The 27,932-nt window shown below is 35.3% G+C and overlaps 1 protein-coding gene across 4 annotated transcripts; it reads left to right on the top strand.

The window, feature by feature from the left end:
- Nucleotides 1-139: 139 nt before the first annotated feature.
- AK7 (adenylate kinase 7) lies at nucleotides 140-27,865 on the top strand. Of its 4 annotated transcripts, XM_071559393.1 has the most exons (18): nucleotides 140-229; nucleotides 767-952; nucleotides 2,028-2,136; nucleotides 3,099-3,193; nucleotides 3,973-4,083; nucleotides 8,840-8,923; nucleotides 9,491-9,579; nucleotides 10,101-10,191; nucleotides 12,782-12,859; nucleotides 13,594-13,743; nucleotides 15,172-15,300; nucleotides 15,599-15,731; nucleotides 17,009-17,137; nucleotides 18,168-18,236; nucleotides 18,926-19,123; nucleotides 23,104-23,324; nucleotides 25,822-25,980; nucleotides 27,665-27,865. In XM_071559393.1, the coding sequence occupies exons 1-18, from the start codon at nucleotides 152-154 to the stop codon at nucleotides 27,713-27,715; spliced, it is 2,160 nt and encodes a 719-aa protein (XP_071415494.1). In that variant the 5' UTR covers nucleotides 140-151; the 3' UTR covers nucleotides 27,716-27,865. The 4 variants fall into 4 exon arrangements, with proteins under 4 accessions (XP_071415494.1, XP_071415496.1, XP_071415495.1 ...); XM_071559395.1 differs by lacking the exon at nucleotides 12,782-12,859; XM_071559394.1 differs by lacking the exon at nucleotides 18,168-18,236.
- Nucleotides 27,866-27,932: the final 67 nt, after the last annotated feature.

Below are 27,932 nucleotides of genomic sequence, written 5' to 3'. Positions count from 1 at the left end.
AGCCCAACCAAACTCTGTTTCTGTGCTGGAACCCTTCGCGCTGCTGGGCGTGCCGAAGGGCGGCCCGGCCAGCGCGCCCCCCCCCCCACCCACTGCGCAGGCGCGGCCGGTCGCGCGGCAACCAGTGGCGTCCCGCGGGCCGCGTGTGGCGATGGCGGCGCCGCCGCCCCAGGGCTGCCGCGTCTTCCTCAACCACCTCGACTCCTACTGCGGCCGCGCCATCGGCGAGGTGACCGCGGGGCTGGCCCGCGGCTGCTCCAGGCTGCGGCTTCGTGCGGCTTGAGGCACCGCTGCCCGCCCGCGGCCGGTAGCGCGGCAGGAGCCGCGGCTGCTCCCGGGGGACCTGGCCGGGCGGACAGCTGGGTCACCTGCAGGAAGGGGATAACATAATGAGGAGAGAAAAATAAGCGTTAAGGGCAGGAGATGTGGATAGAGCCGGTCGTGAGAGCTCAGGCTGGAGGGAGATAACCAGGGATAACTAACAACCCTCTGGGGGAGCCCGTGCCTGAGAGAAGCCGTCGCAGAGCAAAGGCATCCAGCGACTCGCCAGCACCTTCGGCTTTGAGACATAGGACACAAGACAAAACATTGCAGCTGAGGCCGAGCAGTCCCTAACATTTTCCTGCTCAATGGGCAGCTGTGTTTGAACCGCATCAACAACAGTGTCAGGGCTAGGCAGGCCGTGCTGGGGTTCTCAAGATCATGAGAAACTGTGTAGGACTGGTTAGATACTTGCAAACAAATTGTGTGTCTTGTGTATTTGCAGTATTTTTCTGGATGTGTTGTTGGGGCGACGCTTGAAAAGGGAGATGAAGAAGAGGAGGAGGAGGAAGATGAAAATGATTCACCTGTTGAGGTTCCTAGTAGCCCAAAGGAGGAAGGCTATGAAATAGTGGGTACTCTTTCTAAACCAGGGAGTACAAAACCAAGTTTTGCACAGGAAACATATGCAGTAAGTGTGAGTTTTACTTCAGACTGCTATTAAACAACATTAGAAATTTTGCAAGTCATGTAAAATGACCTGTACTAATGAAATGGTCTTTTGTTCCTGCTGGAAGCTGTATGTATCTATTTTATTCTTTCTTCTTCCTGCACACTGTCTGGTTTCCTCTCTTCTAGGTCTGATACAGCAAATAGTAAAAGGAAGGAACTCAGACTCAAAATAGATTTTTAGAAAAAGTTATTAACAGGGCATCATCTGTCTTGATGATCCATAAGTCCGTCTTCTTTTTCCCTGAAAGCATTTGTTGACTTTTCTGTGTCTTTTATCACCATTTTAAAAGTATTGGTGCTGGAATCAAAGTTAGTGTCCCCTTTAACTGTCCACTGAAATCACAACTTTCACTACCAGCTGATTGTTCTGAAAATCTACATCTTAGTGTCAAGATGTGTATGTCCAGAGTTTAGTTAACTAAAGGAGGCTTATTTTTAAGATTGTGGTTGCTAATTGTTTGATTAGAATTGCCTCTGTCTCAAACTGCTTATTACAAATTGATAATTCTTCTTCTGTTTGAAGAATCTCTTCAAACATTTGAAAATTTTAATTCAACTATCTCTACAGCTAAGATGTTCAGTCAGGAAATTATGGTTGGCAGTATTTAATTTTAAACACTACTTTTCCCCAAAGTGTTTGTTGGAATTGTTCAAGTGAGACAGACAATCTGCACTTAACAAGAGTTACAGGGTGATATTTTGTAAGGAAATGGACATTTTTTTATGTCTTCTCCATTCTGCCAACTGATACTTGTTTAAAATACTTGTAATGGATATTTTTTGATACTCAGAACTGCACTAAAAATATGGATCCTAAAATACCATTGAAAATCCATATTTTTAAACTATATAACTATTTAAATTAGAAGTCTCAGCATTTAATTTACATTTCATTGACTTCCTTATATCTGACAAAGTTTGATAACTGTTTTATGAACTATTCTAACTTTGTAGTGTTAGAAACCACATTCTATCAGGAAGTAAACTAGAAAAGAATTTTTTTGTATGACAGAATGTAACTATTTTTCCCTTAGGTCTCTCCTCAAGATGAACTCTTAAGTCACTTGCTTGCGTGTGACATTGTCTTATATAGTATCACTGAGGATGCAGACCAAATTGAGGAAGCAACGTGGGCTGCTTCTGGTTAGTATAGCCACTACCGAACAGAAATCTGGTTGCTATACAGCTACCAAAATTTGCCATAAATGTATAATGAAATTATAAATGATTTATAGTTCACTGTAATATAAAACTGAGTTCCTTGATGGAGAAATGCTGCATCAGTTGTTTGATTAAATAACAAGGAACCATGGAATGCCCTCTCTTATTTAGAAAGGAGAGAAGCTGTCCTGGAATGATCAGCTCTTTTAATGACACATCTGTGTAGGCAGTTGTTTCCCTAAATAACCATCAACCATCCTCTCATCTATTTTCATTGGGAGGTGGGTAGAAAATGTGCTCTGTGATATTCAAAAAATGTTTGAATGTTTTATGTAATTATTTTAAGTATATTTTGACTTAAAAGTCCAATAAAAATACTAGTATCAGTCTTTCTGAAACTTTCTCCTGATTGTTGCATCCAAATTCTAATAGACATCTGGAATCCTTTTATGATGACAGTGAAATATTGTTCTTTATATGATAGCTAAATGAAATTATGCTTTCCTCTTTACAGTATATTTGGATAAGAAAATCATTTACATAACAAAAAAATTAAAATAAGGACACTTTGCTTACATTCAATAGCTCTTTCTTTTTTCTATCATGAAAAGTGCACACTTTTATTTCCTTTCAGTATCTCAGCAGTCAATAAAGATGAATCATTTCCTAGGATAGATTGTTTGTATTTCTTCACCACATGTAGCTCTGTGAAGATTATGCTCCAAATAATTTGGTTCTTTATTACCATTATTGCTTTATTTCTATTCTTTCCTGATTTATTATCTTTATTTTATATTACCTTAAATAAAGAGCATTTGCTTAAAAATATGGATCACATGGACCATTAAGATATGAATGTCTGTACAGGACCTTTATATAAAAGCCAAAATACAGTTTGAAAATTACAGTTTAAAATAAATTAAGTCTTTGCTTGCATTTAACAGCCCTCCATAAGGAAATAGAGAATTTTGCAAGACCAAAGTTATTCATCCTCATTTCAACAATAATGACCTGGGCAAATACAAAACTTCCTGATCCTGTAAGTGATATGAAAACATTAATTTTTTTAACCAAATATTGCCATTTAATGGAAAATATTCATCAAATTCAATTTAACAATATATTTCGGGTATGTACTTCAATGATGGATAACAAAGTTAGTGTCAGCAAGTGAGGGGTTTTTTTTAGGATTCTTTCACCCTGAATCGTTACTTACTGCCAAAAGTGTTAAATATTCCACTGACTGAGAAGTTTAGGTTTTGGGGTACAATGACATAGAAGGACATAAGGGCTGCTTGGTCAATAAAATACATATTTAACACAGTGTGTAGATGGATGAATAGATACATCTTTATATATGTTATATGTATTAGGTATTGTCGGGAACTATGCTGGACACTGAAATATACTATTGCAATTCTCAAATTCATTGTTACAGAAGAAGTTTTTCAACTTCCATGTAATGCTATACATAATAAAAATTAATGTTTTTTACAATATAAAAAATAGTTTTAAAATCTTCTACTGTTATGGGTTCAATCCCCATATGGGCCATTCACTTAAGAATTGGACTTGATCTTTGTGGGTGCCTTCCAACTCAGAATATTCAGTGAAATCTATAAAATTGAAATTGAACTAGTGATGTTTTCAAAATGTTGAACTTCAAGCATCAGATTCAGAAACTATAAGAATTTCAAATGACAATGAAGTTAAAACAAATTTTAAAAATACTTTTAAAGAACTTACTTTAGCCATCTAGGCCTTTAAAAATTGTTCTGTTTTAAGAAATGTATAATAGTCACATTGTTTTCTTTGTAGGAAAATCCTGAGACCCCTTTTACCGATGAAGATTATCGCACAAGAAAATCTCATCCTAACTTTATGGATCACATAAATGCTGAAAAACTCATTGTGAAACTTGGAAAAACTGTATGTAAAGTAATTATTTGTAAAAATAAATTGTTTTGTCTTCTTAATTACAGCTTTATTTTAGTAATGGAAATTACCAACCATCTGAATAAATTTTAAGAATATGTTACTCTCTTTATGAAAATGGATTACATCAATAATTAATAAAATATAGTAGTATAGAGAATACTATAATGTCTTTTGAAACCTATGTGCATGCATAATATAAATCCCAAATTCTGTCTTCTTTTCCTTAGGTAGTGAGAAAGTCATGCTTAGAATCATAGAATCATAGAATCGATTGGGTTGGAAAAGACCTCCGAGATCATCGAGTCCAACCCTTGCTCCATCTAAAAAAATATTGTTTCTTTGAATGTATCAGAAAGAATCAAAAGTGGGGCCTATGTGGGGAAAGACTTGAGGATGAAAGACTGTGGAGAAAGGGGATATTAGTACAACTTTAAAGAAAAGCAGCCTCTTTAAACATTAACAAGCCATGTTAGTATTATGTCTCATGTAAATATTTAAAAGATATTCTGGCCACACCCAGCATGTTCCTGAATAGTTTGTGCTTCTGGAGCAGAGGGCTTATTGACTTTTATTCCACCCTGTAATTCACTTGAAATCATGGCCGTAGAGCTGATTCAGAATAAATAGAATATATGTTATCACTTTATAAGTGTTTTAAAATCCCTTCTTTCAACTTCATTTGTTTTGACCTGATTAGACCATTAATCTTACTAGAGAACAGACCATGCTCTTTATATTTAAGAACTTTGTATTTAAGAACTATTCTTAAATAAATACCAGCAATGGCTCAGGTTATACTTCACAGTTCAGGAAAATGAATGCTGTTTTACCAGTGATGGAGTATTGTGAAAGTTATAGGAGGACAGTGACTTACATTTTATGATGAAGGTGTCATTTGGTCATTCTTTTAGCAATCTCACATAATCAGTATGATTCAGTGTCCATTGAAGAAATTTGTCATGCGAATAACAGAAGGGAAAAAAACTTTGCTCTGTTTTGAGTATACACTTGTCATCTTATCCCCTGCTGGGAAAATAACACTAGACATTATATTGTCTTCTAACATGGATCTAAGAGTATGAAATACCAGTATAATTTGGTTTACACCTTGAAAAATCAGTGGTAAATTATTTTTTCTTTTACTATGCTAGCATGGAGTTGTACGACCATGGAACAACTCTCATACTTGAAATGTTAGAAACATAAAGATTGTAAATGTCCATCTAACATTACAATAACTTCTGCCACAACTAATACCCAGATGAACTACTGATTTTATTTTTCTGACTAGTCTAAAGCACTGAGTCACTGCATAACAAAAGCACTAATATAATTAGCTTCTAAATGTTTGTCAGACTGAACATCTGTTGAGAAGACAGTGGAACAATATATCAGAGTATGTGATAAAAGCAACTTGAATATTTTCAATACATACATGCTATAGGCCTTTCAAAAGGAGCCCTTTTCCTCCAGAACTCCAGGGTCAATGTCAATAGGTATCAGTGCCCCTGGGTAGTTTGTGTCAGCACTTTGAAACAGGAAGGCTTCAAAGCATCTTTCTCCCCAGGAGATCAACTTTAGCTTCCTGTGATGGCTGAAGACTCCTGGATTACAGTTCTTACTCATTTCTAAACTCAGTGGCATCTGGGGAATGTGCCATCAATGAAAGAAATTACAGTGTTGCCATTCCCCACAAGGAGCTCAGACATCAGGATTCATGAGTCCTGTCAGTCAGGTAGAGAAGATCTTACACCAAGAATAGAAGGGTTTCTTAGCCTTGGTGTCTGTTCAGAGTGCTGTTGTTGCTTAAAGGAAGATTTCACCTGTCTGAGTTAGTGTATCTCCTGCTTATTTTTTGATTAAAATTCAATAAGAGCTGTGAGCCAGAAGTCTTTGCTTGTCACTAGCAAGTTTTTGCCTTTACCTTTCTGGCACAGCATTCAAGCTGTGCAGCTTCTCTCAGAAGTTGCTGAATCTGGAGTCCTGCCAAACCCAGAACCCTTGGATGAATATATGCCTACTACAGACAGAAAAACTCTTCATCTCCTAACTCTGTTCTCAGTGGCATCACAGTTCCAGAATCCATTAATTTAGACTCGTTTCCCCTTTCAAGCAATTTATTAGAATAAAGCAAACAAACAAACCTAAACCAAGCAAACTCATGATTCCAGCTAGAATGTGACATCTAGTGGCTTTAATAAATATTACACGGGAACGTGACACTACCTGGAACTAAACATAAACAGGCTGTGTGGAACTGCAACTTGCCTAAGAATTGCCTTATTTTTTAAATTAAATATATCCAAGTAACTTCAAGTAGTACTTTCTTGTATGTGTGACTTGTGGCATTAAATAAGTGTTGTTAGAGGACTTGAACCTGCTTTAGTGGTTTGTATTTCAGCGATGTACAGCACTTGGTGGCAAACTGGTTTTTCTCCACAACTGGCAGATGTTAGTGCAAGGTACATAGAAGAAAATCTTGTGTACATTCTTCCTAGGGGAAATGAGAAATCGCTCCCCTGTGCTTTCACAAGAGGCAGGTTTTTCCTGCTGGGAGATGGAAATTACTACATGTCTTCTGAGGCATTTTTGCAGAGCAATGCTGGAAGCAGCTGCTCTTAGGTTACAAACAGTAAATCAGAGTACTACTCAAGCAAACTCACTGTGTGTTAAGATCTGATTCATGAGAAATGCCTCTCCTTAAATTAAGGTGCAAAAAAGACCATATGCCAACATCAATAACATGTTTTTATTTAACGAGTACGACATAGAGAGATAGAAAGAAGTAGAAAAGAGAGGAGAGGGACAGAGAGGCCAAGTAGAAGATTCCATCCATGGATCTGATGGTGTCCTGTTGGTCCTTCTTCACCTTGGGTTTCTGGGTGATGGGAGTCCCAAGGTAGTTCAAAATTTTCACTGTTTATAAGTTTTAGCAAACAAAGGTATTAATGCTCATTGGCTACACAATTCTCTGATTCTGTTGGTTAAATGATTCTCTCACTTCTAGTGCTAATTAATCCACAGGCTCAGTCTGTCTCTTCCTTTGAGTTGGTGGGTTTCTTGCTTTTGTGGCAGTGAGTCAGTGGTTGTGATCTCCCCATGAAGGAATTACCTTTTACTCAGTTGGAGCTGATATCAGCACAGTTGCTGAATTGACTTTCCATGTGGCGTATAAATTCTGTTTTCTTTTTGTCCATTATCAGTGACAAATTCCTCTGGCAAGGCTTTGTTAACCTCCCAGAGGTCTGAGATAGCACCCAGACAACAGCACAAGCTTAATCTTATCTCAAGTTCCCTCTGTGGTGGCTTAATTTACAGTCCAAGTTCCAGTTATCCACAGAGGCATATCTGGGGGGCTTTGGTGGTCGGTGATTGCCAGTGCCATCTGTCCCATAACTTGGGGTGGTCTTTGTTTGATATGTGTATGAGCAGTTGTTTCTTTACACAATTTGCCACAGTGGGAATTTTTGTCTGGACACATTAGCCAGGATGAACTAACCAGATCTCGGCTCCACCAGGCCTGAGATAGGGCCATCTTGTCCTTCTCTTCTGTGATTATCTCATGGCAAAGTCCTTCTGTGGCCTTAACAGTGTTTGAGACAGGCAACTATGGTCTTTAAGTCCTTACAGTGTGGAAAATCTTATGCTGTCTGTAGTGTCTTCTGATTTTAGTATTTCTTGTGATTAGTAACAAGCTGTTCAAATCAACTAAATTGCGGTAGTTTTTATGACAAGGTTTCACATTGTAAGTAGATTAGATAAAAACATATACAAAGACATAACACACTGGTGTTGCAGCTTGTCATTGCTTTATATGATGCTTTGCTTATACAATTAAAGATTGGCTAAGACTTTCCTCATTCTTATATTTCTTAAATATTATAAAAATAACAAAAAGTTTATTTTCCACTAAAAAAAAAATTAAAAATATGTAGATCCCTAATCTGTGCATTTATCCCCACTGCTGGTAAAGGTGAGTTCTTTTACATTGTATGATGGAGATATATATAATGTGTAGGGTCTTTACAACATGAGAATTATTTAATAATTTTGTTTCATCTTATAAATATCAAAGTGACTGGTCGCAATTTAAAAGACTTCCTTGAAAGTTTTTCTCATCTAGATGATTTTTTTTTCTCTGTGTAACCATCCTCACCATTGATCCAAGGATATATGTCCAAGCAGGCAGGCAAATTTATGACATTGCACAGTGCTGGGCAGCAAAAGAAGTGGGTTAATCATGATGCGTAGTTAGGAAAACATTTAAATAGTTCACAGATTTATTTTTTTATTGAAATGTGTATCAAATGAAAGTAAAGAAATTGTAAAATTAATAACCTAGCATTTTCCACTCTGTTAGGCAGACAAAGGCAAATATAATGCACTTGAAAAAAGAGCTTCAATGAATTTCAGAGTTATTTGTTCTTGGAAATAGATAATAGAAGCATGAATTATCCTGTTCATTTAATTGACTTATATAACTTCCAATTTTTTTAACTTTTAACTTTTTTTTAGAATTTCATTTCAAATGTAGACACATCAATTCTCATTGAGCAATGCTTTTTTTTTTGGAAGGAAATAAGAATCTTCAGGAGATGCAAAAACTGATCTAGCTACAAATTTTGAGTGATATAGTTTATATACTTTGTATATTTAGTACACAAGTACTGTAGTTTCAGTGTAAGTCTATATCCCAACTGCAGTATCAGATTTTAGTAAAAACTTTCTTGCTGATTTTACTTCACAGAACAAAAATAAATTTTCAACTTATGTTGTTGCCTCAGGACATCAATATGGAGCTGAGGAAGGAGTCTTCCACTACTTTTTTAAGGTAGACATCCAAGTACATTTGAAGAATCTTTTAATTTCTAGGGGCAAACTGAACCAGAATTGAATGCATTTTGAGCAGCTTTGGTACCATAAGCTTAATCCTTTCATGAAAAGAACTGATTATTTGATCCCTTTGAAATATTTTAGCTACAATGAAAGTGGTTTTCACTTTTTTGACTCTGTATTTTTTTTTAGATTTTCTGTAGTTTTTGACCAGTATCTCCATATGTATTTTCCAGTGAGAATGTCTGTCATATCAATGAAATCCAGAAAAATTTATTTGTTCTCAACATTACAGTCTTTTTTTCCCCAAGCATTTGTCTTTTGTGGGATACAAAATAATATTTGTCAAGATTAAAGAATATTCTTTAAAAAAAATTCCTTTTTTTTAGTAGGCTGTCAATCAATATTTCTCAAAAATTGTTTCCTTTATTGCTGTTCCATTAAACACTCAATAAATTGAATTTTAAATCCTGAATATATAGATTTGTCTGGTAAACAAATGCCCCTTTTTTTGCTCTGGTTAAAAGTAATCTTTTTCTCCTCACTTCATTCTCTGTATTTTCAGATGTGTTGGCTTAGTGAGACTCCTGTAATACCTGTTTTTGAAGATGGAAAGAATTTTATTCCAACCATTCATATCCTTGATTTAGCAGCGTAAGTGGGAAAAAGTTCCCCTGGGGAACAACTTATGCCAGTTGGGTAACAAACCCAAATCCACTGGAGGGTCCTGAGGCTTTTAAATTGGGTGGATTGGTTTAGGGTCACTATTTGGCCCTTTTTGCTTATTCAGAGCCTTCAGTTTCACTAGTACTAGATGTGCCTCCTGGAAACCTTGTCTGACTGTTGCATTGGTGCTGTGCTTTTAAGAAATGACAAGCCATGCTTGATCTAGAGTGCAATACCAGGTAACTGGAACAGAACTGGAAATGGATTCTGGACTCTACAGCAGGCTAAGATGGTATCTTCTACAGATGTTGCTTTTTATCCTTTGAACTTCTTTTCAAATAGAATATCGAACAGTGCTTTAATATGTAAAATATATATAAAAATGTCTGGCTCTGAAGCATTCTGCAAGAATTTACAGGCTCTTGGTTGTGTTCTTGGAATGCATTTAACAACGGAAGCCCAGTATGCTTCTGTAAGTACCGGCCCTGGCTGTATTTGCTGTGTTTCAGGGTGTTGCAAAATGTAGCAGACCACAGGCCAAAAGTTCAGTATATACTTGCTGTGGATTCATCTAGGCACACACTTGAAGAATTAGTAAAGGTAAGAGATTTGATAAAGGTAAGAGATTTTGATGTTTTTTTGTTCCCCTAAGATATCTGTTAAGGTTTGAAAAACTATACATTTTACTGAAGTAGAAGTTACTAGGTCTTCCTGAATTATCTCATGTAGTAAATAACATAGATTATTTTGAAGTCCTCCAAGACTTCTGTCCTTCAACCAAAATGCATCACTTGAACCTGATTTTGCAGAATTAGCTTTTGAGGAATTATCATTAATTTACATACAAACTTTGTCTACAAAAATTCTTGTGAATTTTTATGCGATTCACAGTACTACAATTTGATACTCAGACTTTACAATGTTTTCCCCTTCATTTAGTGTAATATACCTTGTTTTTCCAAACATTCCAAAGTTAAGTCTAGAACTGTGTGAATTATACATTGTGATAGAGTCAACTCATGGGAGACTTGCTCAGGTAGATTGAGCAAATGTTCCATAAGAGCCCAATTTTTTATTGTATGAAAGTGTGTTTAATGGAACACCATGTTCAGGAGCTCACAAGAAAAAGAAATCTGTGTTTTGGTTTGGGTAAATATACAGGGTCTCACTGAAAAGTTGGTAATTGAAGAGTCATTCTGTAGGAATTACCATAATTCAGTGAGTCAACATTCCTATGGAAGAAGCAAAGATCAAAGTAAATTTTGAAGCTGTTGTCAACCATGAGAAAGAATATCATACTAAAAAATGTCACAAAAGAAATTAAAAATATTAAATCCTTGGAGGAAAAGGGTAGATGCTACTGAAACATTATTAACTATGTAAGTCCATTTCATCTACTTATTAAAAAACGTTTGAGAAAGTGAAAATGAAAATTAGCACTGTTAAACTGTTGGTTGAGGAAAAGAAGACAGACTTCAAAAAGTTATGGTTACATCCAGATGAATAAAATGAAAAAGAAAAGATCATGAAATCTGATAGGATAAGTGAAAAACAGAACTATCAGGAAAGACTCAGAATTAGTATTATTTTTTCAAATAACTGAAAAAACCTGCCAGAAAATCTGTAAGGCAAATTGATGATTATGGTATAAAAGGATCACTTATAGAAGACAAGGTGCTAACAGAGATATTTTATGTTAGTGGTAAGAATTTGGAAGCCTATTAATGCTTCAAGACCTCTCTGTGGGTAACTTGTTAGAGAATATGTAAAAACTGAAGTATCTGTAGAAAAGATTATGAAATAGATTGACAAAATGAACACAAAAAAGTCACCAGAGTCCTGTGGTATTCACCGAACACTGAAATAGCTCAAGGATGAAATACCTCTGAACTGCAAATTCATCGATACAACTTGCTGTTTAATACTGTCCTGGCACTTGAAGATTGGAGGATGATAAACGTGGTGCAATGTAAAAAGAGAGGTCCCTGAAATACTTTGGGAATTAAAAGCCAATATGCCTAGTGATGTCATCTAACAACTAGATACATTGTAAGAAATTATAACAAATTAAATGCATGAGAGGACACCCAGAAAATATTCTATGTGGGAAGAGCCAATGCGACTTTTGTAAAATGCTGTCATAAAATACTTTCCAAAAAGTGCTGTTAACCACTTTGGAAATCTCCTGAAGTTCTATAATATGAGTAGCCAATGTGGGTGAGGGTGAACAAGGTGGTGTAGTCTACTTGATTTTCCCAAAGACTTTCAAAAAAGTACTTCACCAATAGCTGTTTAGAAGCAGCTTGACACCAGAGAGGCTGGTTTGTGTCCTTTCATTGGTATGTGGTTGTTCAGAACTGGAAAATAGAGAGCAGGAGTAAGAGGACAGTTTTTGTGAATGGGAATTTACTGGTGGAGAAAGTTGTGAGGAGAATCATCTTGGCAGGGTGCTGTACCAGCCCAGGGAAAGACTGGAAAGGCACATGTGAGAGAAACACCTTGAGAGTTATACTTGAAAATAGCTGAATAATAGAATATTTGGAAGGAGTATCACATAGGTTTTTCCCATGCTTACTTTAATTTACTTTCATAATTGACAACACTGGAGACACAATGCTGGAGTATATGTAAATTTCTTCTGATGGTCTATATCATTGTTTATGATTTTATGGAATCTAATGGTTAAATCTATTTTAAAGGGCTGTAGGAGTGACTAACAATTTCTGTCTAATGATAAAATGCAAATGATATATGGAGAGTTATCAGTGACATTGATCTGAAAACCCTTTCTGATTGTTAACAGAATTAAATACCTCAGGAACCTGAATTAAAAGTTCTGGAAAATAATATAGGTCTCCAAATAGATCTTGAGCACTAGGAAGTTTTACATAGACTTAAGAGCATCACAAAATTTTTCTATGGTTTTGGGTTGTTTCTTTGTTTGTTGTTTTTTTTTTTTTTTTATTGTGGGTGCTAAAGAGAAAGTGTTATATAGCAAAAAAGAGCTATTCAATACTAACACTAAAATTAATATATTGTTCTTAGATCTATCTCAAATCAATGCTCTGATTTTTCTGGTACAGTGTAACACTAAATTTATAGCACACATTTTATTCACACAAATCCTCTGAATTTTTTTCTAAGAATCTGATTTGTTCAATAATTTGGCTGTTTGTTTTTTTTTTGATAGTGCATCAGTAAAAATGTTGGACCAGGAAAAATTATGAAGATTCCTAAAGAAAATGCATTCCTGAGCAAAGATTTAACCGTCAGTACTTTCCTTTCTTTTCTTACTTTAGGGAAGTTTGCAAACCTTAAAGTAAAATATCATTAAATATATAATTTCTTTTTTTATTTCACCAGAAAAAATTAACCCCAAAATGTGCCTAAAAATGTATAATTTAAATTTAGAAAATAAACAAAGCAAAATTTAACCAACATAGAACAGACTACTTTAAGGAGTTACAATCTGATTTTAAAAAAAAACAAAACACCGAAGCACTGGTGTCATTGTCTCCCTTAGCATACTGGAGGACTCCAACAAAACCTACACAAATAATAAAAATAACCAAAAAAAGTTAATAATGCAGTTAATAAGGCTGATCAACAGAGCATACATAAATTATGTTGTGTTCATCTATTAATCTGGCATAAACTGTTCATAGGAGAAATAAACAAATTACAACTCAGTAGTTTTCAGATGTTACTTGATAAATTTATGAAAGAGGTGTTTCCTTGCAATTACATGAAACCTTTGCATTTTAGAGAGTAATTACTTAGTGTTTCATGTTCTAAGAGCTCATGAGAACACTCAAATACAACTATATACATTGAAAATTAATATTTTTAAAATATTAAAATGTCTGTTTTGCTTTGTACGCAAATCTTCTTTTCGTATGCTTCAATTCTTTCTATTGTCCATTCTAGTCTCTAGTTTCAGCTAACTGTTCTTTTAATATGCATAGCTTAAGTCTGTAAATAAGTGTAGCTTTGTTCCCTCAGCAAATGCATGTGGATATGTTGCTTGTGAACCTGCAAATGGAATCTAATTTTCTGAAAGAGACTTTCAACATTAAGTGGGTTGCTGAGGCAGGACTGATAGAGAACATTGAACAAGTCGTCAAGGAATACAAGGAAAGTCGAGGATTACTGGTAAGGATCTGTTGTACACTATTTTAAAGTGCACCTTTCTTTTTGCCCAAGAGGAAATGGTTATATAACTACAAGCTTTAATTTATTCCAGTATAAATACATAGAAGACTGACATAGATTGAAAATAAGTGAACATAAAATATGAAATTGAAATTGAAGAAGTTAAATAAGAGGCAATATTGATCAAAACACCAATTATTAAGTTTTATTTACTTTATGCCTAAGATTGAAATTCTGTAAATGCAAATTAGTTCTTTGATGGAGAAGCTGCTGTTCTGAAGGTAGTTTTTTTATGCAATGGCTCTCTTGGTATATTTTGTTTCACAGGTACAGTAAGTGTATCTGTTATTTAAGATTTGTTATGACAGTCAATAGTTAGATGAGTATTTTGTACCCTTCTTTATATTTAGTGAATCAGGATGTTCAGTTGCAAAGTACCCTTCATTTACCCTGCTCTGTTGCTTACTTTACTGGGCAACTTTGCTGTTTCCCATGTTAGCTTGATATTTAGAACTTCTGCATTCAACTGTGTAGGGAGGCTTATTTAAAAGTGAAGAAAAATGCTTGTATACATTCGAGTACTGATTGGCATAACAAATCTGTTCAGCACATCTAAGTCTTGTTCAAACTTCAAACAAGAGTTCAGGGCATGTAAAACAAAATACAGCTACTGTTGTTCAAGATTGGTTGTTGGAAGTCCCTGCATAACTCTGTAAGGATTATCAGTACAAAATATAGACCTACCAAAGCAGCAAGAACAGGGAAGGCATCTAGACTGTCTCTGTCACAAGTCTATCAAATTTTCAGAGTTTGTACTGCCATATTTACTAAATTAGGAGAGGCAGTTAATTATGTATGATTTTGAGCTTGCTTCATAACATATGTAATAAGTGTATACTGGAATCTTAATTACACTTATTCATCCTCAGGTTCCTTAGGCTGAAATGAGAAATCCCAAATATTTTAAGATTATGATGAAACTGAAACTGAAACTTTTGAGGTGAAAATAATCATTGTGATGACAGCAAAACTACCTCAGTTGGGAAATAGAACTATTGCACATTTCTACTGTTATAGTAGAACATTTACACCTCATTCCAAAGTTCACTGCATCTTATCTTTGGTATTGCATTTAATCTCTTCAGATTATTCAAACTTTAGCCACAAGTTGGTCTGTAGGTCTGCTAAACAGAATCCTGCTTTCTCTCCAAAAGTAAAATTCTGCAGATAAGTAACTGTGTTACTCAAAGCCTGTGGGTGATATAGGAGATATCCAGGAAGAAATAAATAAATGAATAAAACCAAAATATATTTTCAGTTTTAATTATAATTGCTATTTCCTATTAATGATATTAAAAAGATAGTTTCTTTTATGTAAAATCATCTGTGTTTCTTGAATGATGTTATAGCTTCAACTTTTTCTTCCAGCCTCTCAAAGTTTACATTCATGGTCCTCCTGGGGTTGGCAAATCTACCATTGCTGAGGAGCTCTGCAAACACTACAAACTACATTACATTAAGATAGATGATGTGATTTCTGAAAAAATTGCGGATCTGGTGTGTTGCTGTTTTCTAATGTTCCTATTATTTTAATTTCTGAGATTTTAAAATGTTTGGCATAATTTAAATATTATTTATAATCCTGTTATTTTAGAATGGAAATGTCTTTCAACATACTGATCACCTCTGTGCATTGCACTGGACTCTTTTTAGAGACTGAGAATTTCTCAGTATTTCACTGTCCAAGACATACATGAATTGAATTACTTTTTTTTTTCGCTTATTACATCTGTGTATAAAATAAACTTGGCTATGGAATTTCCAAGCCTACTCACATTTCTGTTCTTGTCATCAGGAGAAAATGGTGGCTAAAGGACAAGATAGTGTGGGAGAGGAGGGAGAAGATGACATAGAGGAACAGGATGAAAACATAGCAGTAGCACAGGAGTTATTAGATGAAATAAAAGAAAAGATGAAGCTGAATAAAGGTAGGAAATAGAAGGTTATAAGTTTATGCCTGATCCTGTCAGATCTCAGAAGCTCAGCAGGGTCAGCCCGGGTCAGTACTTGGATGGGAGACCTCCTGGGAATACCGGGGGCTGTAGGTTCTAGTCCTGAGGACTTCACTGTCACCGTCCAGGCTCGCTCGGCCGTGGCAGATGAACCTGAGGAGTTAAAGGGTGGGGCCAGTTCTGCACACACTGTGCCCAACCTAAAAAATCCACTGTGCTGGCTCGAAGGACACACCCACGCTGGGCAGAGCCCTTCCCAAATCTCCATTCGTGAAGCCTGGCCATGATGATGAGTTACCATAACAAGGGCAATTACTGCAACCCCATGCAAATGGAAAATCAGGAAATAAATTTCTAAACAAGAACTTTTACTTCCTATTAAAAGCAAGAACAATGTCCTGTCCGTTTGTATGTACCTTATTTAAAGATAAACTGCAATGTTTTACATTATACATTTCTGTGGTGGTTTGACTCTGGTTGAATGCCATGTGGCATTAAGTGATCCCCATTAAAAATGTATTCTATCACTAACGGTTTACCTGATTTGGATCTTTTGTATTTGCAAAGCAATGAACTTGTAACACATCCAGAAGCTTCAGTAATGAGATCTATGGCAGCATCTTTTCTACATGCTTTGATTTGTTTTTTGAAATAATAATGACTTTTAAAATAGTTTATAAATATCTAAGACTTTTGAGAGCCAACGCAAAATAAAGCAGGAAACTGGAGTCAATGTTGTCAAAAGGACAAAACTTCAGGTCAAACCATACTTTTTAATTCCACATATTTTCTCAACAATATAGGACAAGTTAAACCAATTCATATCTCAATCTATTTGTCTGAAAATGAAACCTATAAAACCTATTTCACTTCTTTTTTGCAAGACTAAATATTACTGTTAAAGTTATGTAGAAGATTGTTGCTTTGTCTCATAATTTTTCTATAAATATTTCTTTACTGCTTCTATTAAAATCTGATTGAATTATTCTAAGTAAAACTAATTTCAAGTTTTGTATCCTTAATATTCCAATATTTCTATCCCTGTAAACACAAAGGTAATTTTATTTTGTTGCTACATATTAATATTCCATAAATCACTGGCAATACATAATATAAAAATAGTAACTGAAAGTATGTAACTTATCTAGGGTCGAAGTAGAAGTTTCTTTGATAAATGAATTTAAATGTTAGTAAAATAATTTCAGATATGTTGTGTCTATGATCTGGGTACCTATTAACCTTCTTTGTCCTAGGTCGTCTGGATAATCAGTCTATTATTCCCATTGTGAAGGATAAGCTCAAATCTATGCCTTGTAAGAATCAGGGATATGTTTTAGATGGGTTCCCAGAGACCTACAAGCAGGCAACAGAACTTTTTAGTGGTAAGTACTGCTGCTTTTGGTTAGGTGCTGCCTTTTTTGCTACTCCTGCTAATATTTTCTATTGTTCTCAGTGCCATAGTACCTGAAGTGTATCAGCACTGTAATGACCGCAGGGCGAGATACAAACCAAAGTTGTTTTCATGTGATTCTTAGAGGGCAAGAAAGATTGTAATCCACCTTATTTAATTTATGCACAAGATAGTTTTCAGACTATTTTTTCTGGCAAAGTAATAAGTAAATGCACAAACATGGAAGATGTTTCCATGCTTTGTGTTGGTCTACTCTGCTTAAGGAACCTCTACAGCAGAATTTCTTCATAATATTTAAGTGCCACTGAATGAGGGGATCAGTGCATGTTTTGTGAGCTAAACTAGAGTGGGTTTATTACATCAACTACACTAGATATTACTTCAGAAAAACTCTGCAATATACCTTTCAAACCATGAGTAAGCACTGTCCATACATCAAGACCAAGATTAGGAATCATGTTCAAGTTTAAATTACAACATGAGGTGTGAAGAAAAAGAAAAAACAGTTTTGTTCAGCTTAGTATGTTATTCTCTAAATGGTCATACTCGACTGATGCTCTTCATGCAGTTTTACTGACTATTGAAAACAGCAGACAATAAGTGGCAAAAATCCATTTTAAACATACAACTGGAAAACATTTCTTCTCACTGTTCTGAGCCTTGTCTCTGTTTTTGGCAGAATAATGTACTCGTCAGGAGGAGAGGCAAAAGGCAGGACAACAGTTTTATAACTGAACATGTTTAAAAATTGTGTATGCATGTACATACTGCTGCTGTGTAGGCAAACAATCACTAATGTCCCCAGGTAGAGTTCTGGAGTGGCTGGAAGCATGAATTACTTATTGAATTCTCTAAACTGGTGTCAGGGTTAGATTAATGTCCAACTATTAGTATAATTGGGATATAGACAAGGCTGTGTTGGTACTGGGCACGGTTTTATCAAATACAGTGATATTGTTGCTTCAAATGAAAATGCCAATAGTTTCTTATTTTTGTTTTAGTGGAAGAGGATTTTGAAGAAGAAGAAATACAAGGAAAAATGCCTAAATATAATAAAATAATCATACCTGGTAAGTGTGAGAGATTTCTTTTTAAATAAACTGATGAATTTTGAAATACTGTTGCCACCAACGAAAAGTCTAAAATATCACTCCATCTGTTTCTATTGAATTTAAGTTAAAATAAATATCTATTTCATGTGATGCTGCTGCCCTCGTATTTGAAAGTGAACAAATAATCATAGAATCATTTAGGTTGGAAAAGATCACTAAGAACATCAAGTCCAACTGTTAACCCAGTACTGCCAACTCCATCACTAAACCCTGTCCCTAAGTGCCACATTGCCATATCGCTTAAATAGTTTGAGGGATGGTGACTCAAACATTTCCCTAGACAGCCTTTTCCAGGGAAGGTTTTGGTTTGGTTTGTGGGTATTTTGCTATTATTATTTTTTATTCTTGTGAAAATGCAATCAGCTGTTGGCCGATAACAATAGTAGTGCCTGCCTTTCTTATGATTATAGCAGAGATTAATAGAGAAAAAATGACCTCCTGAACTTGTCTTATTAAATACCATAACTTTATCTTTCATATGATATATTGAAAGATGTTACCAAATTTATTGTAGTGCCCCAGTTATGCTGAGAATTAAAATGGAGTGGTTTTCATCTGTGTAGAAATTGCTTCATCCTGGTGTTTTTGCTATTCTTGATTTCTTTTGAAATTTTGATTATATTCACACAGTATGTTTTTCTTCACAGAATTTGTTTTTTCTTTGACTGCACCTGATGAATTCCTTATAAACAGAATAATGAATCTGCCAGAGAGTGTCGTTGCTGGGACTTATTTCACCCAGGACTGGTTCCTGCAATCTCTGAAACTCTTTCGAGAGTCGAACACAGATGATACGACAGTTCTCAACTACTTTGATGAACTTGAAATACATCCTCAGTTTATTGGTATGAAATAATACAATTAGTAGATAAAATATGAACAAAACAATTTTGTTATTACAAATTTAACACTTGCAAATATCATGTAAGTGTACATATATAAATAATATTTTATTAACATTGCAGAATGCAAATGCAACAAACATTTAAATATGTTCTTGTACAGTTAACCTGTTTATAAAAATTGGGGTTTTAGTTGTTCACTTTTCTAGGCTAAATTATGAAAATAATTTTATGACTTCTGTTACAGACCTCTGCACTGACAGCCTTCCAGATATGTGTAATAGTACATTTTCATGGACTTTCAATATTATAGTTGCTTATATTTTTCCTTTCGGCCTATCCTCAGATGACGTTGCTGTTCACAAAAATCATATTCATTATGTGGTATGCAACAAGCCAATAATTACACACTCAAGAGACAATGATTATTTATTTCAGAGTTGTGCAAGCCTGCATGCTCAGTGATACTCCACAAATCAAACACTCCAGCTATCAAAACTTTTTACTATTTATACATTTTAGCAAACAAAGGAATTCACGTTCACTGGCTAACATCTACATAGTTCTCTTATTAATTAGTATTCTGTCTTCTATTGGTTAATGATTCTCTCACCTCTCATTCTAATTAGTCTGCATGCTCAGTCTCTCTCCCTTCTTTTGGGTTGCTGGGTTTCTTGGGTCAGTGGTCTGTGAGTCAGTGGTCACGAACTCCCCCTGCCGGAACAACCTTTTACCCAACTGGAGCTGATTTCAGCACAATTTCTGAGCTGTCTTTATTAGTTTCTTCCTCATCTTGGGAGTTCTGCCAGATGTCCATGTGGCCCATAAATTCTGCATTCTTTCTGTCTCTATCAGTGCTACACCCTTCTCCCTAAGCTTTGTTAACCTCCTGCTATGTCTGAGACCGCAGCATGTCCAGCCCTAAACCTTAACAAGGTAATTCTACCAACAAGTAATTTGTCTTTCTAACACATGGACATCACTTAGAGCTTGCTTGTCAGCTGCTCCCTGTTTCACAGATTAAATCTCCCTTCTAGTTGATTAGGCTTGAAAATACACTAAGATCAAAGTGCATCCTTTCTTAAGAAAATGTTTCCATATTCTACATTTTGCAGCACCATGATAATATGTGGGTAATCTGTAAACTATGAAGCATTAAAGGAAATTATTGAAAATCAAAGGTAAAAGGCTAGGACTGGATCTGTTTTGCACTGTACCTGTATATGAGAAAATCTGTCTTCCTTACACACTATCTAGAAAATTGTGACCACTGGGAAATCTTGAGGATTACTATAATCTGATTATTCAAAACCAGTAAGATCAGGGTGTCAGCATTCTAAATAGAAGGTGATTTTTTTTTTATGAGGAGGAGAGGAAAGAAAGAACAAGGGGGAAACCCTGCAACTAAAGTCAAACTGCTGATATTTGGAATGTCCATTTGAGATGAATTATGAGAAGTCAATTGTTCAACAGCCTCAGTCATACCTGATTTTCTAAGTGTTTTTAATGTCAATCATGGAGATTATCTGGAATGTAATACTACTACATATGTGTTGTTAGGAAATGTAGCAGTGAAAAAAAGTAGTAAGTTAGTATAATTATTTAAGAATAGAGGTAATTCTACAATGGAAAGTAAATTAAAGAAATTGTAAATATTAAGGTCTGATGCTATCAATTGGTCATATTGTTAGTTTATATACTTCTAGATGTGTAAATAATGGCACTGTCCAAGACCAAATTTTATTTTGATGGAGACTATAAAGTCTACACTCTGTGATAAAATATTGCAGTGCTTTCTGCTAACTATGCCTAAGGATTATTTTTAAACTCTAGCCCATTCCAAATACGGAAACTCACTTGCATACTGATTCTAACTATTGAGATGTCACACCTGTGATGTTCCAGATGATTTCACATTCAGTTTACAGCACTGATTCTCATTTTTAAATGAGCATCATCTTTAGGTTCTGTTTTTATTCTGAACTGTTATCTTTACCTATATTCACATTTCTGGTTGTTACCTACTGGAGTGTGCAAGCATGTTGCCTCTGCTGAAAAGTGCTAAGGACAGATTGCAAAGATAACCACTGAGGAATCTTTGGCTCAGCCAATAGCCTCCATTTTAGGTGATGTTCCAGTTGGATTATCAGATGCATAGCATTAAGAAGATTCAATTTAATTAGAGAGCCAACAGGTTTCTCAGTCATGTTCTGAAGAAGGGGTTAAAAATTGTACCTGATTTGTTAAATATTGACTCAAATTAATAAAAATTTTCTTCCACCTTGATTTTAGAAAGTCATAACATATGGTTTTATGTATCTTTTTTGTTATTTTTTTTCTGAGTCTGAAATATGATTAGTACAAAGGAGTGGGCTTCAAGATTCTGTAAACCCTGCTTTGCTGCAATGACTCAGTGCATGAAGGCTGCAAGTTGGTTATCCTTTGTTTTGTTTTCCTCATCTGCAAATTGGGGATAGTGACACAGGCATGTTAGGTCTTCTACAAAAAGGCATGCTAAAGTTATTCCTTTGAAGACCTTAACTTATGATCTAATTTTCTGGTGATTTTTCCTCTCAACATCAGTGCTTACCTAATTTTTCATTTAAAAGTCATTTATTTTTGAGGATAAATGTAATTCATTATGATTGCTGTAACATGCATTCTACTCTTCTGTGGCCATCTAAGAAAAAAATTACAGTGTTTAAGACCTCAAATTCAATGCTGGTAGTGTTCTTAAAAATACATTAAATTACTAGAAAAGTGATTTTAATTGGAATTTGTGCATCCAGGTGCAGCTAAAATTGTAGAAATTATGGACTACTTGCCATAGCAAATTTATTAATTTGGAATCCTCTAGGAATGTAACTGCTGTTTTTGAAAGAAGCTGTAAAATAATTTTATCATGTAGAATTATGTTAGCTTTCTCCTTAGTTCATGAGCACAGTTTGGACTTTAGGTCTAAATCACAAACACTTAAACTGTTAGTATTTGACAGCTATCTTCTGCCTGAATTGGTGATTAGAAAGAACTGAGAAGAATGCTTTGCCAATAACTTTCAAAATAACTTCCTAAAGTAGAGAACTGCGAAGCAGGGACTACCGAATTCTCATCTAAATTCTGTATTTTAGTTGTTCTCTTTTTCCCTTTATCTGCTTGCTCTCCTTACCCATTTCTGTGCTTTTATATCTTCTGTTTCTTGTCTCTGAACCAGCCTTGTATCTCTGTATTCTCTACCTCAAATGCCCACTTCTCCTCTTTTCCATGTACATTTCTGTACCCTTTCTGCCTTCCCATATTGAATCTAGAAAGCACTGGAAACAGTCTTTGTTCTGTAGTTTTTGTTTTCCTTCTTTCTTGTCAAGTTGAATGTGCAAGTAACCTCCAGCAATTAAAAGGGAGAAGAAATAAAATGAAAGAGAAGGGTTTGTTCTGTCTCTGTGTTCCTGTATGAAGTTACAGATTTGTTTTGTAATTATTACAGTAAGAGATGGACTAGAGATAGGTCTGTATATTTATAAATCTGTATGAGTTAAAACTTTGGAATTTGTGCCAAATCCTAACAACTTATTCTGTAGCCTTTGTGGGGAGAAAGGGACAAAGCTGATGGTTTTGAGCATCTGGATAAGTTGACACGATTCATATCAGGAATATCTCTGATAGTTGATTGGTCTCATTTTCACATTTCAAAACCTGGGCAAGCTGTAACTGATAAATGAAAGTTGTAAAAATTATTTTAATATATTTCTTCCTTAAATTATCTTAAAAGGCAAATTATTTTTGAAACTAGTAAAGAAAATTAGATTTAAAAAACTTCTTCTGTGTAGCAAAAAAATTGACATCTATAAGCAACTGAAAACAACATCGTAAACTTGAAAATTCAAACAACATGAGCACCATATATTTTTAGGTTTTGCAGTTATTTACTAATGTCCATTGATAACTGACAAAAACTTTGAAATATTCTCTCTTGTATTGTTTAAAAGATGTAGCTGTATATGAAGATCCTGAAAACAGATTTATTATACAAAAGATTATCAAAGAAATTGGAGAACCTCGGAATTATGGTTTGACAGATGAAGAAAAGGAGATTTTGGAACGCAAGGCAGCTGAGGAACGCCTTGTCAAAGAAGCTCAAGAAAAAGCTGAACAAGAGCGTAAAGAAGCTGAGGAAAGGGCTGAAAGAATGGCAAGATTGGAAGAGTGGGTAGGTTAATATGTGTTTGTGGAAAAACATTATTATTTATGTTTTTAGACGGCTTCAAGCAATCTTTATGTAAGTACACTTGAGAAGTGTGGCATAAATTCTCTCATTCCTTATATCATGCATTAGTTCAGGGTTAGACTACTTTCACAGTGCCTTTTGGGGCCCATCCTGCAGAATATAGTCTCTTTTTTTATTACAGATACAGCATTTTTTGCATGACTTTAAAATATATTTTGCTATTTTTATTGTTGTCCCTCTGCTGTATTTCTTCTATTTTACCATTTATAAATATCTACTGTATTGAATGGTGATTTTCTACACCAAGACTTCTAGGACTTTTGCATTTTGCTTGGTTTACTTCCAAGCAGCTGATTAAGTGTTAATTATGAAACAAGTTTTTGGACTCAACACTGAAAAACATTCCAGTGTGGCATTGCAAAAATGTTTCTGAGCCTGCAAGAATATATGTGAGAGTTGAGTGTTCAGTTCAGTCAGGACTACCTGATGCAGTTTGAAGGATGGTTTTTGTTGGCTAATAATTTAATAAGTACTTGGCATTTATGCTACTGACCTCGAATGATTTGAACATAGTGCTTTGCCCTTATTTACTTTGCCACACCTGAGAACAATTTAGGTAAATGCCCTGAAATGCATGCTGTAAGAATGTTCTTGTTCACATCCAAAGTCAGGTTGTTTCAGCAGAAGGCTGGTCTATTGTTTTCTTTTTGAGCTATTTAAAACCAAACTGATCATTCCACAGAGAGAGCCTTTTCTTATATTTGAATGTCCATACACATCTCTGGGGAAATAATACACTGAAATTATTCACTTTTAAAGAAGTATTTACATTGTTCTGAAGTTGGCATATAAATAAGGGGGTTTTCCTTATCTCTGTGCTAATTTACAGCTTCATTCAACATTAAATAGAGTTTTGTACTCTGTAAAATTTGTAAGGACAGTTAACACATTTTAACTGTATTCAATCCAAAGCCATCTACATTTAAAGGAGCAAACTGCACATTACTCAAAGCTAAAGTAGGATTTTCAATGAAATATGTGCTTAAGGTTATCCCTTTAAATAGACAGCTGCTCAGGAAATCTAAGCAACTGTTCATTTGCCCTCGAGATTGTTGTTTAGCTGCTGTCTCTAAGCAATGATCAATGATCACTTGCAAGATTTATTCAACAGCACTCTTGGATTCAGTGAACCGAGCAAGTATTTTATAATCTCTCTCTCTCTCTCTCTCTCTCTCTCTCTCTCTCTCTCTCTCTCTCTCTCTCTCATTCTCTGTCTCTCAATATATAATATTATTATATTCTCTTTAGTGACCCATGACAGGACCTGAGAAAATGGCCTGAAGTTGTATCAGGGGAGGATGTTAGAAAGGGATTCTTCACCCAGAGGGTGATTGACACTGGAACAGGCTCTCCCAGGAAGTGGTCACAGCACCAAGCCTGACAGAGTTCAAGAAGCATTTAAACAATACCCTGAGGCACATGGTGTGACTGTTGGAGATGGTCTTGTTCAGGGGCAGGAGCTGGACGTGATGATCCTTGTGGGTTCCTTCCAGCTTAGCAGATTCTGTGATTGGTGTATTGGTTTTATCTGAGTTTTTATGTTATGCCCTGAGTATAGGAAAGCAGTCTTCAGATTATCATCTGTTTGCTGTATCTATATATGACTCAGGCTACTCATTAAAAAATGAGAGAAGAGAGGACAATGAAAATGAGTTGGAATAATCTTCTGCCTAAAACTATTGCAAGTAGGCATGCTAATAAGTGTTATTGAATGAAAGACAGAAAAATTTGCAGCAGTTTTATTTCCTCACCCCACTATTTTTTATTTTTGAGTGTAATAATTGTATTTGATTTAACCTGAATTTGGAAATAAATTTAGCTGGTGTAAACAGATCAAATTTACTGTGGTTTTAGTCTAAGTTTCAAACCCCTCAACAACATCAAAGAAATAAAAATAAAACAAAGCAAAGAAACAAAACACAAACAAATAACCTCAACACAATTTACCATTTTAATATTTAGAGAGTTGGGGCTCTCTTCTGGGTAAAAATACTCTCCATTCCCTCCAGTTCAAAGAACCCCAAGAAACAATCTACATTCTCAATAGTACTAATTTTTGAAGTGCTACAGTGTATTCCAACCATTTTGCCAAATATCTTATGGAAACAAGACCACTGGAAGACTTCAGAATAAACCTCCTTTTAGGTGTTAAAGAAAAAGAATAATTTTACTATGGAGATTATTTCAGAATCCATCATGTTCAATTCCTTGTCCCCAGTGTGTTGTGTGCCCTAAATTTAATGAACTGTTAATAATTTTTTCTGCCAAGTTGTGTTTTAAAGTTCTGTCCACAGCTTCTAACACTATTTTTTTTTACTCTAGACTAGAATTATTATTCAGCAAAGTGCTATTTGGTGGATGTTATAAACCTGAGTATTTATGATTTTTTTAAAAAAAATTTCGTTTTCATTACTTGTAGAATAAACAGCTGGAGGAAGTGAAAAGACAAGAACAAGAGTTATTGGAGGCTCAGTCCATTCCACTGAGAAACTATTTAATGAAGAATGTCATGCCGACACTTATGCAAGGGATAAATGAATGCTGTAGGATCAGGCCAGATGATCCAGTCAATTTTCTGGTAAGGTGATTATGTTCTGTTCCTTAAATATGTTTCATGTAGACCCAAAGGACTAACATAAGGACTTAAATTCTTTTTCCCCACTATCACAATAACAAACTAACTAATGATTAGTGTCTGCAATTCTGGTGAGCAGCAATTGTAGTGAAAATTAAAACCCGGCAACTACTCTTTATGGGTTCTGTTGATACTGTGTATCAAGTAAGGGTATAATCCAGTTTAATTAAACAGTAATAGAACAAGAATCACTACCAGAATCTGTTTCCCTTTGGTATGTGTACTCTGCACATCTTATGCACGCTGACAATTCTGCTGTAACATAAGAGGCCTGCAAGTTAAAGAAACTTTTGACACTAGGCTTTCATCTCCATTAGATAGGCTCATTGGCATGGATCTGGTAGCTTGAGCCAGATGCCTCAAAAGAGGGTCCATGAAATAAATCCCTGGACAATTATACTCTTACAATCTAAGCTCTGCATCCCTTACAGGACAGTCAGGACAAACACCCATGTCGGGGGCTGGTGTGTTATTGCTGTCCATTGGTTTGTTGTTTGGTTACCAAGTGGTTGCTGAGTGGCTCCCTTCACACCCTCTTACACCAACTTCTGTGTGGGTTTTGGTTGGTTCTGCAGTCCATGCTGTAATCTGGTTGTTACAGTTCATATACCACAATCTATGGGCTGTCCACCCCAGCGATTAATTTTTCAGTAATGTTTAAGCTGCAGCTTTTTCTGTTCTATTATTAATGTTCAGATTGTTAGCACCAGGTTTCACTGTGATCCATCCTTGACTTACACAGCCTAAGTATATGGTTCAGATAAATTTCAACATGTAGCCTAACAATACTATCTGCTTATGTCTACTTTCAAAAGGTATGAAATTTTTAACACTTCAGAAAGGGGGACATCACTCTCCATGCACCCCTCTAGGCACAACAGAACATGTTGTTGTAATGATGAGTGCAAGCTCTTCCATAATTCCCTTCACAATACACAGATAAATTAATGAGAAAATCCTATATGACATTCATAGAATAATTCCAGTTGCAAATGACCTCAGGAAGTTACCCATTTCAGCATTGAGCTGAAAGCAGGGTCAGCACTGCATTCAGACAGGAATACAGGTGTTGTAACTTTACTGCTGTGCTGTTGCTTTTTCTGCACATCCTAAGCAAGTTACTCACTGCTGAAACAGAGAATTTCATTAACATCCAAAAGTTTAAAATGAAAGCAACAGTGTTGCAATGCTACTTCATGCACTAGGAAACGTTTTCTTGTAACCTTTTTGTGAGTAACAATTACCTGTCGCTGTATGAGCATCAGAGCTTCCCTAATAACTGCAAAAAGATCAGTATAATCTACTCAGCTGAGTCCAGAAATCAGGCCCTGTGGTACTCCCTAAGCTCTTCCATGGAGTGACAAATACTGTTATAAATGGCTTACTTCCTTCTCTTGCCCAGGATAGAAACGGGGTGACTGCTACCAAGAGGGACAATGAGGTCAATAGTTTTTGGATGGTATTTGTGGGAAAGAGATTTCTCTGCCAGAAATTACATTTTTGTGCTATTTAATACTTTCTTCAATTTTGTTTAAAGCAATGTTATCCACTACATTCTTGTTATTTTTCATACATTTCAAAACTGGAGACAAAAATAATTCTAACTTTGAAAATCTTCTGTTTATAGGCAGAATATCTCTTCAAGAACAGTCCTGATATCGACTGGAATAAACATTAAATCCCAGCAGAAATAGGAATTGTGAAACAAAAATGCAGAAAATTCCTGATCCATTTTAGATGGAAAGAACTTCTAGTTTCTGAAATTAGTTTTGTTTAGGCTTATTATATAATTTTTTTTTTATTTCTCATACTTTATTACTCTGTTGTATTGGGGTTTTAATATTTCTTCTACAGAAGTTTCATTCACTGATATTGAATGAATCAAACATGATATT

This window comes from Pithys albifrons, chromosome 6 (assembly GCF_047495875.1).
Source record: "Pithys albifrons albifrons isolate INPA30051 chromosome 6, PitAlb_v1, whole genome shotgun sequence".
In the NCBI taxonomy this organism is placed as follows: Eukaryota; Metazoa; Chordata; class Aves; order Passeriformes; family Thamnophilidae; genus Pithys; species Pithys albifrons.
The sequence above is the reverse complement of the archived record's forward strand: the minus strand, read 5'-3'. Positions and strand labels throughout refer to the sequence as shown.